The sequence below is a fragment of the Kogia breviceps genome, chromosome 14, assembly GCF_026419965.1.
Source record: "Kogia breviceps isolate mKogBre1 chromosome 14, mKogBre1 haplotype 1, whole genome shotgun sequence".
Taxonomy (NCBI): Eukaryota; Metazoa; Chordata; class Mammalia; order Artiodactyla; family Physeteridae; genus Kogia; species Kogia breviceps.
Window position 1 is genome coordinate 22486297 of NC_081323.1, and position 16467 is coordinate 22502763.

General features: G+C 47.8%; 1 protein-coding gene across 10 annotated transcripts in view; it reads right to left on the bottom strand.

Moving 5' to 3' along the window:
* Positions 1-6763: 6763 nt before the first annotated feature.
* DLGAP4 (DLG associated protein 4) overlaps positions 6764-16467 on the bottom strand; it is a 140689-nt gene continuing 130985 nt past the window's right edge. For 7 of the 10 annotated variants that reach the window (XM_059037985.2, XM_067012201.1, XM_059037983.2 and 4 more), the window contains 3 exons: positions 10769-10860; positions 9451-9606; positions 6764-8605 (listed from right to left, as the gene is read on the bottom strand). In XM_059037985.2, the coding sequence (XP_058893968.1) occupies positions 8387-8605; positions 9451-9606; positions 10769-10860 (467 nt within the window). In that variant the 3' untranslated portion in view covers positions 6764-8386. Of the gene's footprint in view, positions 8606-9379; positions 9607-10768; positions 10861-16467 lie in introns of all 10 variants that reach the window. The other 3 variants (XM_067012204.1, XM_067012202.1, XM_067012203.1) reach the window with 1 other exon arrangement.

Here is a 16467-nt window from a genome sequence, read left to right on the forward strand (position 1 = left end):
TCTGGACTCTCAATTCTACTTCATTGATATATATGTCTACCCTTATGGCAGTGCCACACAATCTTGTTTTGTAATCAGGAAGTGTTTCATCCAACTTTGTTCTTCTTTTTCACTATTGCTTGGCTATTCAGAGTCTCTTGCATTTCCATATCAATTAAGATCAGCTTGTCAATTTCTACAGAAAAGGTAGCTGGGATTTTGATAGAGACTGTGCTCAACCTGTAGGTTAATTTGGGGGAGTATATTGCTGTCTTAACAATATTAAGTCTTCTGATCCATGAACATGAAGTGCTTTTCCTTTTACTTAGATTTTTTAAAATTTCTCTTAATGATGTTTTGTAGTTTTCAGTTTACAAGTCTTGTACTTCTTTTGTTAAATGTATTCCTAAGTGTTTTAATCTTTTGATGCTATTGTAAATGGAATTGTTTTCTTAAAGTCATTTTCAGTGTGTTCACTGGTAGTTGAACTGTTTTTACTCATGATACTTCTGACACCAAATATGTGGGTGTTTTCCTCACACCAGTCAATTCTCCAACTCTCTGGACACCAACTGGATGTCCTACTATTCGATTCAATTCTAACCCTAATTACCTGGAGTTAGTGTCAGATGCCACAGGTTTAAGGGCTCAGTCCCACAAGATTTCCCTCACATCAGACCCAGGTTACCCATACTTTTGTCCAACTTGACTACAAATTGTGGATTACTACACACCCCTCCCCGCCAGTGTTAGGGAACTGTTGACCCAAACCACCAGCCTTAGCCAGGCTCGCCTGCCTGAGTTGTCTCACAACAGGAAGTCCCGATAAGGACTGGAATCCATCTTGGCTGAGAGATGATCCTGCCACCGGGAAGGATCCCGAGTGAGACTATGTGCCAAGCAAGATGATTGGCCAGAGACAACCCAGAAACTAAGCCCATTACCATAAACCCTGAGACTTCGAGCCACGTGGCAGAGCAGTTCTCCTGGATTCCCTTACCCTATAAATTCTGCCTGGGCGCCCCTTCCCGATAAATTCTTTTGCTTTCTCAGCACATGTGTCTCCTCAGACAGTTCATCTCTGAGTGTTAGACAAGAGCCTACTCTTGGGCCCTGGAAGGGGTCCCCTTGCTGCAACACCAGGATAATAATTTCTTAGAACTGCTCATAGAACTCAGGAAAGCAGTTTAATTACTATGATCAGTTTACAACTCAGGAACAGCCAAATGGAAGAGATGCACAGGACAAAGTGGGGGCAGGGGAAGAGAGGAGCTTCCATGTCCTCTCCAGGGGTGCCATCTTCTCAGCACCTTGAAGTGTTCACCAGCCTGGAAGCACTCCAAACTCTGTTGTGTAGGGGTTTTTACAGAGGTTTCATTACAGAGGCATGATTAAATCTTTGGCCATTATGACCGACTTAATCTCCAGCCCCTCTTCCCTCCCTGGAAGTTGGGTAATGAGGCTGAAATTTCTAACCCTCTAACCATGCCTTGGTCTTTCTAGCAACCAGCCCCCATCCTGAAGCTATCTAGGGGCCCCCAGCCACCAGTCCTGCCATTAGCATACAAAAGATTCTCATCACTCCAGAGAGTCCAAGGGTTTCAGGAGCTGTGTACCAGGAACTAGGGATGAAGACCAAATATTTAGTATTTATTATATCACAGTAGAGATGCGATTGGTTTTTGTACATTGATCTTGCTTCCAGGAACACTGCTGAACTAATTTATTAACTCTGATAATTTTTTTGTGGAAACCTTAGGGTTTTCTATATGAAAGATCATGTTATCTGCAAATAGAGTAGTTTAACTTCTTTCTTTCCAATTTAGATGCCATCCATTCGTTCATTTATTCATTCTTGCCTAAAGGCCCTGGCTGGAACCTACCGTACAATATTGAATAGAAGTGGCAAGAGTGAACCTCTTCGTCTTGTTCCTTATCTTGAGGGGAAAGCTTTCAGTCTTTCACCATTAAACACGTTAGCTGTGGATTTTTTTTTTTTTTGGATGTCCATTATCAGCTTGAGGATGTTCTAATTTGTTGAGCATTTTTATCATGAAAGGGTGTTGGGTTTTATCAAATGTTTATTCTGCATCTATTGAAATGTCTTTAATCTCTGTCCCTTAGAACTGTCCTTTAGCTTTTCTATGTCTTTCATGCACTGACATTTTTGGAGAGTCCCAGCCAGTTACTTGGTACTCCCTCATGATTAGCTTCAGGTTATGGATTTTTTACAGGAATATCACAGAAGTGATGCCGAACTCTTCCCAGTGCGTCTTATCAGGAAACACGTATGATGTTATCATTACCAGTGATCGGAAAAATTAACTTTGGCCATCTAGTGTCTGCCAGCTTTATTCATCAGAAAATTACTATGTTTCCCTTTTGTAATTAACATGTTCATTAATAGGTAATTTGTGGGGTGCTCCTTTGAGACTAAATATTCTGTTCCTCATCAAACTTTTACCCATGGCTTTTAACACGCACGGATGATCCAGTTGTTACTATGATGGTTGTCAAATGGTGATTTTTCTAACTATTCTCACTTCCTTTTACTGGTTGGTGGACGTGTTAACTTTGAGATTACCTGTTAGACGTCTAAGTGGAGGTGGTGAGTGGGAAGTACAAAGTTCAAGGAAAGGTACAGGTTGTAGACTTAGATGTAGGAGTTGTCAGTCTGTAGAAGGTTAAAGCCATTAGCAGCTGAGGGTCTCCAAGGGCCCATGTCCCCTGTTGGTCACAGGGCTTCACCAGGCCTGGGGTCCGCTGACATGTTTTAGAGACAAACCGTGGTGCTGACTGGGTCACCAGAGTACCATGGCTCCATGGAGGCTTGGACTGGGGGCTCCTGTCTTATGGGAAGCTGGGTTCTATGGAAGGAAGTGTCCTTGCTCTGTTCAAAGCTGGTAAAAGCCCTTACGGGCTTCCCTGGTGGTGCAGTGATTGAGAGTCCGCCTGCCGATGCAGGAGATGTGGGTTCGTGCCCCGGTCCGGGAGGATCCCACATGCTGCGGAGCGGCTTGGCCCGTGAGCCGTGGCCGCTGAGCCTGTGCGTCCGGAGCCTGTGCTCCGCAACGGGAGAGGCCACAGCAGTGAGAGGCCCGCGTATGCCCCCCCCCCCCAAAAAAAAGCCCTTACTACTTAACCTGGCATTCAAGGCTTGTCCAGCACCACCCCTTCCCTGAGCAGCAGCACAGTCTTAGACTTCTGCCACTGCTTGCTGTGCCCTTCATTGCCACAGCTTGGGGAACTCCTGCTCATCCTTCAAAGCCCAGCTCAAATATGACCTTCTCTGTGAAGTCCCACCTCTACTCCCCGCAACAAGGTCATTCATTTAGAAAACAGTTCTTGAGGCTCTCTCCTCTGTGCTAGGCACTGAGACTAGTGAAAAAAACTCTATTCCTGCCCTCAGGGAGCCCATTGTTTCCTGGTGGAGACAGATATTCATAAGTAATCTCACAGATCTAAGCATCAGTGACAGCAGCAAGGCAAGGTAAGTGAAGTGACCGTCCAGCTCCAAGAGTTAGAGCAGGGGGTTTGCACCAGCCTGGCCTGGCTGAGGCGCTTTGGGAAGGTTTCTCTGCAGAAATGCCAGCTGGCCTGAGAGCTGAGGAGAGAATAGATGCATTGGTGGGGGAGCCATGGCTCCCTGTGCAAGGCCGGAGGTGAGGCTGGAAGGCAGAGAGCAGGGGATGGGCTCCAATGGGAGATGTACCTAGAAAGGCGGGCATAGGCCTCCAAGGCCAAGGTGAGGAGGCTGGATTTTCTCTTGCTGGTACTGGGAAGGCTTCAAAGGGTCCTGAGCAGAGGGGGATTTTCAAGGAGTCCCTCTGGCTGCCATAGGGAAGAGGCAGTGGGGACCACATTGATTTTTCAGATCAGCCAAATTCATATCAGTAGGAGATACAACTTCATTTTTTTGTTTAGATTTATATTTATTTATTTATTTATTTAGTGCCAGGTCTCAGATGCGGCATGGCATCTCTTAGTTGCGGCATGCTGACTTCTTAGTCGCGACATGTGGACTCTTAGTTGTGGCATGCATGCAGCACCTAGTTCCCCAACCAGTGATCGAACCTGGGTCCCCTGCATTGGGAGCGCAGAGTCTTACCCACTGGACCACCAGAGAAGTCCTGATACACCTTCATTTTAAGTTTCTTTTATAAACCCCATTCCAGTGCTGGTGGTAGGAACTTCATCTCAGTTGTCTGGGGGTCCTCATGGTCTCTGGATCTCAGGCCACTGGTGACAATGGCTTTGTCCTGCTGGCCTGGCCACAAGGCCCCTGAGCCCTGTGCTGCTCCTGGCTACGGCTGAGCCTTCTTTCTCTGCTCTCAGGCTACGGGGTGGGGACTCCGAAAGGCTTGGGGACCCACAAACTCTTGGGGAGCAGGAGGTTTACAGGGGAACCTGGGCCTCCCTGCTTCCTGACCTGCCGCCTCTGGGTGGTTCTCAGGGACCCAGGGACGGTGAACAGTCTCCTTCTCTGCTCCCTTTCCTCTTCCCCAGCACCCTGCAGCCTTCAGGAGGGTGCTTTCTGTCTCTGTTTGGCCCTGTTCCCTCAAGGATTGTGCTTTGGAATTGCAGAAACCAAGGACTCACTCCCAGCTTCTCTGGGAAGCTGCTGTCGGCCTTTCCCTGTAATGACAAATGCCTCCCTGACAGAACAGAGTACAGGAGATGGGACATCATCTAAGCCATCTTCTTGTTCAGACTGTTTAATCTGAGTCATGAGAAAACAGAAATCTAAATTATGTAACATTCTCTAAGATGCTTGGATACTTAAAAAATGTCAATGTCATGAAAACAAAAGTGGGGAAACTGTTTCTGATTCAACGAGACTAAAGAGACATGATAACTGAAAGCAGCGAATGATCCTTCACTGGATCCTGGGTGGATACAAAGGAAAAGCCATGGAGGACATTGCTCGGGCACTTGGAGTATGGCCCTGCTTTAGCTGGTATTAATGTCTGGGCACCAAGTGCCCTCCTGGGTAAGGGAGGTGCTTGAGGGTCACTCGTTTGTTAAATTAGAGAGTAATAGTGGTATTGTGCTCATGTAGGAATATCCTTATTCTTAGGTGTCGCTTGGTGTATTTGGGGGTGAAGCAGCATGGTATGTGCAGCTTATTTTTATTTTTACTTATTTATTTATTTTTGCGGTTCGCGAGCCTCTCACTGTTGTGGCCTCTCCCGTTGCAGAGCACAGGCTCCGGACGCGTAGGCCCAGCGGCCATGGCTCACGGGCCCAGCTGCTCCGCGGCACATGGGATCCTCCCGGACCGGGGCACGAACCCGTGTCCCCTGCATCGGCAGGCGGACTCTCAACCACTGCGCCACCAGGGAAGCCCTGTGCAGCTTATTTTTAAATGGCTCAAGGTGAGGGGGATGTTTGTGTATGTCCCTGAGAGGAACAATGCAAATATGGCAAAATCTTGACAGTTGGTGATTCTGGGTAAAGGACATTAAACTATTCTTTCAACTTGGGGAGGGTGAGCCTCTCCTCTGCTGCACCAGCAGGGCTGGGAGAGGGGGCCCAGGTACTCTGATACAGGGAGTGCAGAACCCTCCCTGAGACCCTGATCTAACCCTCAAGGCCCCTCCCCTGCTGCCGCAGAAACACTCAGGCTCTGAAGGGGTAAGGGTCCACCCAGTTCCCCGAGGCCCGTCAGGAGTAGAGCTGGGCTGCTCACTGGTCAAGTCCAGCGTGACTGCCTCCTGTGTTCACTCACACCTCTGAGTATCTGGCTCAGTGACCAGGCAACCTGAAACCCATTCACTTACCTTCGAGTCACCCTCAGCCATGTCTCAGGGCAGGGGTAGGTCCAGGAAGGTGCCAGCCCCAGGAGTTAACCTGAGCCATCCACGGTCACTGGACGCTCAGCCACCACTACCAGGATCTAGACCTGAGAGCAGAGCACTCCTAGCGCAGGGGGTCTGGCTCACAGGCTTCAGGTGAGCTCACGAGCGGCCCCTCTGGGGAAGGCAGGGCAGCCCGAACAAAGTTCCTGGGAAGGTAGTTCCCCTGGGCTTGAGGTCACCAGCACCTCCGCTGCGTTGTGCCAAGGGAGGAGACCAGGTGCCTGCAGCTCGGCCGGGCCCAAGAACTTTCTGAAACACATGTTCTGACCAGCAGACATGGGCACCTACGGTTCCTCCTGTCCTCCCCTGCATCCCTTCCCCATCTCCCAAAGCTGGTTAATACCCACTGTCCTTCAGCCTTGACCTGGGTTTGGCGGAGCTGTCATGGGTTCTCACAGCCTCACTGTGCTGCATCTCCTTTTCTACCATCTGCTGTAGACTGGAACTCACCTATGGCATGTTCCGTGTCTCCCCCACCGGGGCGTGAGCTCTATGAGCAAGGTAGGTGCTCAGGAAGTGCATCCAGTGCATGTAACTGTCACGGTGCGGGCAGCTGCTGGGGTACCGAGTGCCCCGTCCTGGGTGAAGCGCACGCAGAGTCGGGGTCTACGGAGGGGGCGTGAGTTGTCAGCGTGGGCAGCCCATCTCAGCTCCCATATAGCAACGATGAAGCATTTATCTCTCTGGAGGAAGCTGCAGGCAGATGTTACACACTCATCTTTCCGAGAAGGGAACCGAGAGCTTAGTTTTCTTGCCGGGGGTCACAGAGGTGGTGCGTGAGAGCGCTGGTGTTACAGTTTGCACTCGTCAGCCTGTCTCCAATGAGCTGCCACTTGGAAGGGGTCTGGCTGTCTCCTGGGGCGTCCACTCCACCCGCCTCATCCCAGCCTGGCCCGTCCCACTGCAATAACACCATGAGCCCGTGGTGCACGTTACCTCATTTATTCTCACAACATGCCTGTGAGGTAGGGAGGGGCGGGGACTGTCCCCATTTTACAGAGGAGGAAGTTGAGGCACACAGAGGTCAAGTGACTTGCCCAAGGTCACAGACGGCGGCCAAGCTGGAATGGGCCCTAGAGCAGGCCCACAGTTCACCCGGGGCCCCTGTGGCAGGTGCTGGACACGAGGACGTCTCCAGTGCCGCAGCCGTGGCCACAGGAGAGAAGCCCTCGTGCACGGAGCTTGCTGCGGGCCTGGCCTCGCCCTCTCCCTCCCTGCCCCCCACCTCACCCTGCAGGCCTGGGCCATTGCAGCTCAGGGCTCATGACACCCTGGGAGTGGGGCTGGGGGGCAGGGGAGAGAGAAGGATGACCGGGGTAAAAAAATAGAAAACTCAGAGGCCGGGCAGATGGGCCCATGGCCGGGGAGGGGGGGGGTCAGGTGAGAGACAAAAAAAGGGGGGGCTGCTTACACACAAGGTATATATTTTTACACACACTTGTACACACACCTAGATATAGTACATGTAAAAATATATGCTATTCACACACCCGCCTCCTGCCAGGTGCCCCCGAGAGCCAGCGGTGGCGCTGGTGGGCATGGGTGAGCAGAGGGGCGTTTGTTAAATATACACTCTAAGGTCTATGTGCATATGTACACATACGTACAGACACAGCCGCCCGCCCCTCGGGTACTGTACACAGGCTCGGCCAGGGACACATGACCCCTGGAAAATGGGGTCCCTCTCTTGAGTGGTCCCTGCAAGTCACTCTAGGTCATACATTTTGCTGAAGGAAGAAGGGGCTGGAGAGAAGAAAAAGGCGGGAGTCTGGAGTGTGGTAAGCTGTGGTTTTTATCTCATTCCCCCCACCCCACCCCCAAAGACTTCAGCCCTCCTCATGGTCTCAGAGAGGCGAGTCACCCGCCTGACGCTGCCTGGGGCTGGCAGATCACAGTGGGAGGGCTGCTTCTGCTGAGAGGAACCTATATCTGCACGCGTGCGCGTGTGCGTGTGTGAGCACTTGGTGGGGGAGGGGACGCGTGTCCATCTCTCTGTCTTCTGGGCTCACCCACAAAAAGGGCTGAGAACCAGAAAGCCAATAGTCAGAATGGTGACCCCTGTGTGAGCTCTTAAGGGAAAAGAGAAAAACATAAGAAGGAAAACTCCAAGGTCAGAGCTGGGGTAGCCAGGAAAAGGAAGAAGGACATGGCAGGTGCCCAAGGCTGCCCTTGGGCTGTCATCATCTTGTAAACAAGCTAGTTTAAGTTCTCATTAGATAGAGCAAGTAAAAAGACCGTAGTCTGGAGGCTGGGCCGGGGCGTTGCCGAAGTCCATCTATCTAGTCCACCGCGGCCAGCAAGAGGAAAAAAAAGTTTTATAGTTTTGTGTTTCTGTTGATTTTTTTGTGTGAAGTCTTCATAACCTAAAGCTGGGAGGGACCCAAAAAAGCCAAATTGTGAGCCCTTGAATGCGTCAATTTGAAAGTTGGCTCAGGGTCTCTAGACAGAATAACCACACTAAAGGTTGAGAAAATTTTGTTCCTTTTGCATTTAGTTTGTAGGTTTCTTTTTTTAATGACTTAAAATTGTTTGCTTCCTGCTTCCTGGTCTCAGAGCCGGGTCTGGGCCTCAGGGACATAAATCTCGATGCTGTCCGCACTCTCCGTGGCTGAGTTCTGCCGCACGGAAGCTGCCCGCTTGGCCGCCAGGAGCCTCTTGCGGGCCTCCTGACGCTGCTTGTCCCCAGCGTCAGAGGCCTTGTCGCGGCTCACTGCCGGCTTGGATTTGGCTGGCTTCTTTGGGACCGGAGGGGGTAGTTTCTTCTCTTCCTTTAGTGAGACAGTGAGGAGAGAAGAAAAATAAAATAAAGGTGCCAGCTTTTGTGTGGCGCTACCACCCACCGTATGCTGGCAGCTGGAGCCTCCACCCCAGCTTCCCTGCATCGGGCACAAGCAACACACATTTGGAATCAGGAAGCCACGAGAAGCGATGATGGTGGGAATAGCACAAGGCATAGGAGCAAAAAGCAAGCTCACAATCCTAGAACGTTCTAGTAGGAAGGGACAGACAGATCACCTCTTCCCACCCCTGCTTTGAACCACTGAGAGCCTGAAATTCACGCAGGAATCATATAGCCAGAGATGGGATTTAAATTCAGGGCCTCCGACTCCCAGGTCACATTTCACATGCTATTCTAGGGGATCAGAACTCACAAGGGTCACAGTCCAGTGGCCAATAACCAAAGGGGTCATTGGGTGCCACTGTTTTACAGATGGAAGCCTGAGCCTCAGGGAAGAGGCTGGCCCAGGAGGCAGAATCGGATCCAGACCCCTGTACTCCTGGCAGCGTGGTCCTAGGAGAAGGACCGTTTTTCTACCGCCAGGGTTCCAACGGCTGTGTCTACGCTAGTGCCCTGGGCTGTGGGCATACGTCTCCCACTTTCTGAACATGCAGGGCAGGAAGGCATGCTTCGGGGGGGCAGCCTCAACTACACAGAGCGAGTGGCATGCTGGACGAGCGCCGAGCATGGACCCCGCACACTGATGGACGTGAGCCCCCAGCTCAAAGACGACACACAGAGAAGGGAGCCAAGCAGCACTGACCGATGTGGCCAGCGTTATTGCCGACCAGGAATTTGTCCCTGGACTTCCCCTCCGCACTGCTCCATGCTCACCTTCCTCTTCTCGGGGGTCTCCACCAGCTGCCAGCTGTTGGCCTTGAGGTGGTAGAGTTCATCAAACTTCATGCTGATGTCCTCGATGGACAGCTGCAGCAGGTCCCAGAACCCTGCCAGGTCCTGGGCTGTTGGACGTGGGTTGGCATCAGGGTTCTGTGGGACAGACGGGGATCAGTGGGGCAAGCAGGGCAGAGGCTTATCCTGCACCCCATCCCAAGTACTGTCTCCTAGCTCTGCCAGCCCTGGTTGGGTTATCTTGAGGCCTGGTCTTACTCTCCTGTTCCCAGGGTCGGGTCAGTATCTGTATGAGCGAATGAACCCAGTTCCTGATTACTGCTGGCCCTGATGGTGGAGAGCTTTGGGAGAGAGAGAGAGACAGTCCTATCATGAGAGTGGGTCCTGCACACACATGGGGACGGAGGCTTTCGCCACCACTGTAGGGCTACAGTGAGGAAGGCCCTCACGGCCTCAGCGTATGCCAGGCAGGCAACTCGTCTCTTTTTTGTGTGTGTGTGCGGTATGCGGGCCTCTCACTGTCGTGGCCTCTCCCATCGCGGAGCACAGGCTCCGGACGCGCAGTCTCAGCGGCCATGGCTCACGGGCCCAGCTGCTCCGCGGCACGTGGGATCCTCCCGGACCGGGGCACGAACCCGCGTCCCCTGCGTTGGCAGGCGGACCCTCAACCACTGCGCCACCAGGGAAGCCCATCATTTTACAGGGAGGAGGCAGGATCACTCCCAGGTGGGTGTGATTACAGAATCCGTGTGGTTTCTAGCCCATCATCCTGTTCTCTGACAGCACATTCCTCATCAGGACTTCCCCGGTGAACGCCCAAACCCCTACCGGTCCTAGAGACAAACACTCACCACTGTTCTCCAGCCCTGGGGGTACACCACCCCTGCCAGATGGAAAGAGGCTTCCACAGGAAAAGCTGCTGCCTAGTGGCGAGGGTGAAGGAGAGGGAAACCCACCAAGCCTCGTGGTGGTTATTTCTTTAGTTCTTACCTTGACTGTCTTCTTAGATATAGAGTATGTTGTATATAAATAAATCAGTGCTAACTGATTTTTAACTTTCATGTGGCTGTTTTTACATAGAGTTCACTTTTCTATTTCAGAAGGTAGTAGAGATCTGAAAGGACCATTCCTGGCCCTTTGCCTGTGCTAGGCCCTGACATGCACCACTGTCATCTTTCCAACGCCATGAGGAAGCAGCACCTTTTCCATGTTAGAGAGGAGGTCACAGAGGCTTAGAGGCTAATCCAGCCAGGGGATCTGGCTAGAAGACCCACTGTGGAAGAAGAAGAATCACACTCACCAAGTTTTGCTCACAGAGGCCCCGGAACTGCTGGAATTTCTGTGACATCAGTAGCTGGGCACTGCCCACAGCACTGAGGACTTTCCCTAAGACTGAGAAAGAGAAGGTGGAAAAAGACTGAGCAGAGCACAGGACGTGCCGGGGTGGAACGCGGGATCAGGGTCATGGCTTTCACCTCCCCCCCCCCCCCCCCCCCGCCCTAGGATGCCCATCAGTATTTGGTGACGGCAGTCAGTCTTCCTTTTATTTACACGTTAACCTGCTCTCACTGTGAAAAATGCAAACCAGACATAGGAAGTGAGCCCCATCCCCTAGTTGCTAAGGACATTTTATGGCAATAAATTTGAAAACTAAGTTTAAATGGAAAAAATTTTCAGGAAAACATATTACTATCATAGACTCAAGAATAAATAGAAAATCTGATTGGGCCAATAACTGTTTTACTTTTTTTTAATTTTTTTTTTTTTTTCCAATAACTGTTTTAAAAAACTGAAGCAGGAGTTAAAAATCTTCCCCAGAAAAAGGAACCAGGCTTATGTAGTTTTTACAGCTGAGGTTTTACAAAACCTTCCAGGAATAGATAATCCATTTTATACATTCAAATTCTTCCTAAGAGTAAATAAACGGAAAATGACACATCAAATTTTCAGGAGCCCTGAGAGAACATAGGACATGCCAAGAATAGGGCACTTTCATTATGAACATAAAAGTCTTAAAGCAAAGAGAATCCAACAGAAGAGTTCACCATTAAGTGTTTAGACAAGGAATACAAGGTTGAAATCTCTTAGTGTGATTTCCAGGCTTAAAAAGTGGTGGCAGGAAGACGGTACTACCTCCTAACCCCCTTAGAAATCACTGAAAAGCAAAACAGTATAAACAAGAAATCAAAATGCAAACCGTCTCCTGACAGAACTCTCGAACGTAGTATACGAGGAAGGCTGCCACATGCAGTGATACCCACACAAGGATGATTCTTGGGGTTGAAAGGCTCAGATAAAGGTGGCAGTTCTGAGTTCTCAAAAGTAGCATAACTTGAGGGGAGAAGCCAATAATCTCTTATTTGAAATAAAAAGGGGGTGTGGACTGCAGCAGGAGCATTCCTGAACCTGGTTCAGCACCAAAGGTGCGGGGCAGGGGGACGAGGACGACACTGCATGGTAACCGCCCTCTAGTTGCCTGGGGAGAAGACAGGCTGAAGAACACACCCTGCACCCATCACCATGCCTGAGGAATTCCCACCAGCCTGGGACACAGTCCCGGCTCCTCTCCCACAGTGGTCTACTTACAGCAGAAGCTCATGAAGGAAGAATTTCACCTCATTCAGAAATTAGTTATTAAAAAGGAACCAACACAGGAGCCAAACATGTTATAGGAGCAGTAAATGGCAGATGAACATTCACCAGAAAGTTGTTGCCAGAGAGATGAAAAGTGTGACATTTAGCCACAAATATTTAAACAATAGTTCAAAGCAGAGGTAAGGTGCTCTGAAAAGAGATGCAAGACAATGGAAGGGGATAAAACAGCTCTGGAACTAGTGCAAGAGAAAAATCAGGCATCACAGAAACAAGGGCCATGATGGACACAGCACAAAGAATAAACCCTGATGAAAACTAATAAGGACAAGGAGGACAGGAGTGAAAAAGCTCCTGGCTCAAAACACTTACCCTGCTAGATTAACAAGACAAGACGTCTTAAATGAATAGCTAAGCTGCTGGGGATAAAATGACCCCTCCACCCCCAGAAGGTAGTGGGTATATGTGCCTGGCTTGGTCTAAAGTAGGATGGGAGGGCTTCCCTGGTGGCGCAGTGGTTAAGAATCTACCTGCCAATGCAGGGGACATGGGTTTGAGCCCTGGTCTGGGAGGACCCCACATGCCGCGGAGCAACTAGGCCCGTGTGCCACAACTACTGAGCTCTAGAGCCCGTGAGCCACAACTACTGAAGCCCATGTGCCACAACTACTGGAACCTGCGCACCTAGAGGCTGTGCTCTGCAACATGAGAAGCCACAGCAATGAGAAGCCCGCGCACAGTAATGAAGACTAGCCTCTGCTCACTGAAATTAGAGAAAAGCCCGCGCACAGCAACAAAGACCAAATGCAGCCAAAAATAAAATAAATAAATTTTTTTAAAAAGTATGATGGGAATAAAAGGAAAAGTCTCTCCTGAGAATTCCTAAACTTAAGACTGCACTTAGGTACTTTTTTTTTGTGTGTGTGATACGTGGGCCTCTCACCGTTGTGGCCTCTCCCGTTGCAGAGCACAGGCTCCGGACGCACAGGCTCAGCGGCCATAGCTCACGGGCCTAGCCGCTCTGCAACATGTGGGATCTTCCCAGACCGGGGCACGAACCCGCGTCCCCTGCATCGGCAGGCGGACTCTCAATCGCTGCGCCACCAGGGAAGCCCGAGACTTTTTAAAAAAGTGACTGAGAGACATGGAGGAGAGAGGGAAACTTAAAATACATCTATCAGAGTTCTAAAAGGACAGAGAGGATGGAAGAAAAGAAATTTATTCAGAGAGATGATTTAGAATATGAATAAAGGAACCATCCCAAACTCATTTTATGAAGCTAGATAACCTTGATACTAAAACAGGACAAGGATGAGAAAGGAAAATTACCAGCCAAGTAATTCTGCCTTTGAAGAAAGGCAAAATTATTAAATCAGATATTAACAAAAGTACAACAATGTACTAAAATAATATAACTCAGCTGGGTTTATTCTGGTAATACAAGACTGATTCAACATTAGAAAATTCTAATGACTTCTGATTCTGGCTATGAAAAACCAGTTACTATCAGACAAACTGAACCCTCCCACCAAGAAAAATTAAAAAAAAAAAAAAAACCTAAATAAAATACCAAGAACAACAAAAAAATCTCTCTCAAGGTATTAAAAAATTACCAAAGCAACCAGAATTTGAGAGGCTAAGATGTCAGTGAGAACGGAAACTATATTCAGCCAAGTCTGATACTCTGTACTGCCTTCTACCCCAAGGCATCTCCCAGTTTATAAGCACAAGGCTGAGGGGCTAAGAAGCCAAGCAGAAAGTGGTGGTTCAGAGTCTGAGAAGCTAAGCAGAACTTGTGGCAGTTCCATGGGGACAGGGAGAACAAGACTGGAATTTGGAGCTACCAGAGCAGACAGGACCTGGGGGAAAGCGCATCAAGCTGAGCAAAGCTTCCAGCAGTCTTAAGATGGGGGAGAAACAAAAATTGGAGCTCAGTGTCTGCCATGGAGGAAGGGCTTGGAAACACCCCAGGCTGTCACAAAACCCAGCTCTGAATCAGCTCAATCCCATATTAGATTAAGTTGGTCTGGCCCTACTCTAATTGTCTGCAAGAAGCAAAAGTAAATTTGTTCTCAAAGAATAGAAAATCGCCTTTGAAAAAAAAATCATCCTGAGCTTCAAGTTATCTCTGTAGTTTTCATATACAGTTTCTGGCATTGAATAAAAATTACCAAGCATGCCACGAGGTAGGACCAGATGACTGCACACCAAAAGAGAAAAATCAGCAGAAAGTAAAAGAACTATAGGGGGGCTTCCCTGGTGGCGCAGTGGTTGAGAATCCGCCTGCTGATGCAGGGGACACGGGTTCGTGCCCCGGTCCGGGAAGATCCCACATGCCGCGGAGCGGCTGGGCCCGTGAGCCATGGCCGCTGAGCCTGCGCGTCCGGAGACTGTGCTCCGCAACGGGAGAGGCCACAACAGTGAGAGGCCCGCGTATCGCAAAAAAAAAAAAAAAAAAAAAAAAGAACTATAGGGGATGTAGGTACTAGAGGTATTGGACCAGGGCTTTAAAATGACTGTGAATATGTCCCAGAAAATATATGACATGATGAGGAATTTCAGCAAAGAACCAGAAATCTATCAAAAAGAACCAAGTGGAAATTCTAGAACTAAAAAACAGAGTAACTGAAATTAAGACTGCAATAGATAGGTTTAATAGATTGGTTACAGCTGAACTATAAAATAATCCAGTAGAAAATAGCCAGACTGAGGTCCAGAGGAAGAAAAAAAAAGGGAAAATACAGAAGAGAGAGTGAAGAAGCATAAGATGTGGCAGTCTAAAATATGTGTAATTGGAGTCCACAAGTAGAGAAGAAATAACATGGAGCAGAAATTTGAGGAAAAGATGGCCAAGACTTTTCTGAAACTGATGAGAGTTATTAAGGCCACAGATTCGAGAAACCCTGTGAGCATCAAACTGGAAAAATACAAAGAAAACCATACCTAGGTATCACAGTAACATGGATAAAACTCAAACACAGGAGAAAAAAATCTTAAAAGCAGACAAAGGGGAGAAAAGAAATTATTCTTCAAAGCAGCAGCAGGAAGACTGACAGTTGACTTTTCAATAGAAAGGCTGGAAACCAGGACATAAAGACATATTTATAAAGTTTTGAAAGAAGATCAATACATACCTATAATTCTATACTTAGCAAAAATACTGTTCAGGGACTTCCCTGGCAGTCCATTGGTTAAAGACTCCGCACTTCCACTGCAGGGGGCACACGGGTTTGATCCCTGGTTGGGGAACTAAGATGCCGCATGCCACGTGGTGTGGCCCAAAGAGTAAATAAAATAAATTAAAAAATAATAACAAACAAAAGCCTGCCTCCTGGAGGAAACTTTAAAAAAATACTGTTCAAAAAAAGAGGGAAAAATACAGACATTTTGAGACAAATACTGCATTAAAATAAATACTAAAGGGAGTTCTTCAAGCAGAAGGAAAATGATCCTAACTAGAAGCAAAGAAATAAAGGAGTGAAGAGTACCAGAAAGAGTAAATATGTGGGTAAGTAAATACTGATAGTATAAAACAAAAATAATGTCTTGTGGCATTTAGAACATATATATAGAACTGAAATACTTAACAGCAATAGTACACAGGTTAGGAGGGGGATAAAAAAGTGATCTAAGGTCCTTGCATCATCTGTGAAGTGGTAAAGGTACTAACTTAGTCTTTACAAAGTCAGGGATGCACGTTGTAGTCTTTAGAGTAACTGTTAAAAGAATAATAAGCTAACATGAAAAAAGTAGAAATAAATACTTGATTAATCCAAAAAGAAGGCAAGAAAGGAGAAAAAAACTATCATTAAAATTTACCACGTTACAGATTAAATATTATCTAAATAGATATACTAAATCTCATTAAATTCAACAATTTTCTTAACCAGAATAAGTGTATCTACAACAGACCTATAGTAAACATCATACTCAATGGTACAATGTTAAAAGCAATTCCTTATTTACAAATAAAGTAAGAATACAGCAAGATTTCTAGATATAAGATGAATAGAAAGGCCAAGAGCATTTCATCAACAATAAACAGAAAATACAGTAACAAAAAATACCACTTACATCCCTCCAAAATTAAAATACTAATCTAATGAATCTTCAAAAAATATGTAAAACTTTTATGTGGAAAATATAAATTTAAATGAAATACACTAAAGAAGACCTAGATAAATGGAGAGACATAATCATGTTCTTGGATAGAAAAGAATTATTCATAAACATGTCAACTTCCCACCAAACTGATCTACACATTTAATATAATTCCAATCAAAACCTCAACATGGAACTTGAAAAGCTGAGTCTTACAATTTATATGGAAAAGCAAAGAGCCTATGCCAGAGACTCTTGAAGAATAGGTTTGGGGAACTTGTCTTTCCAATTATCAAGATTCATTAG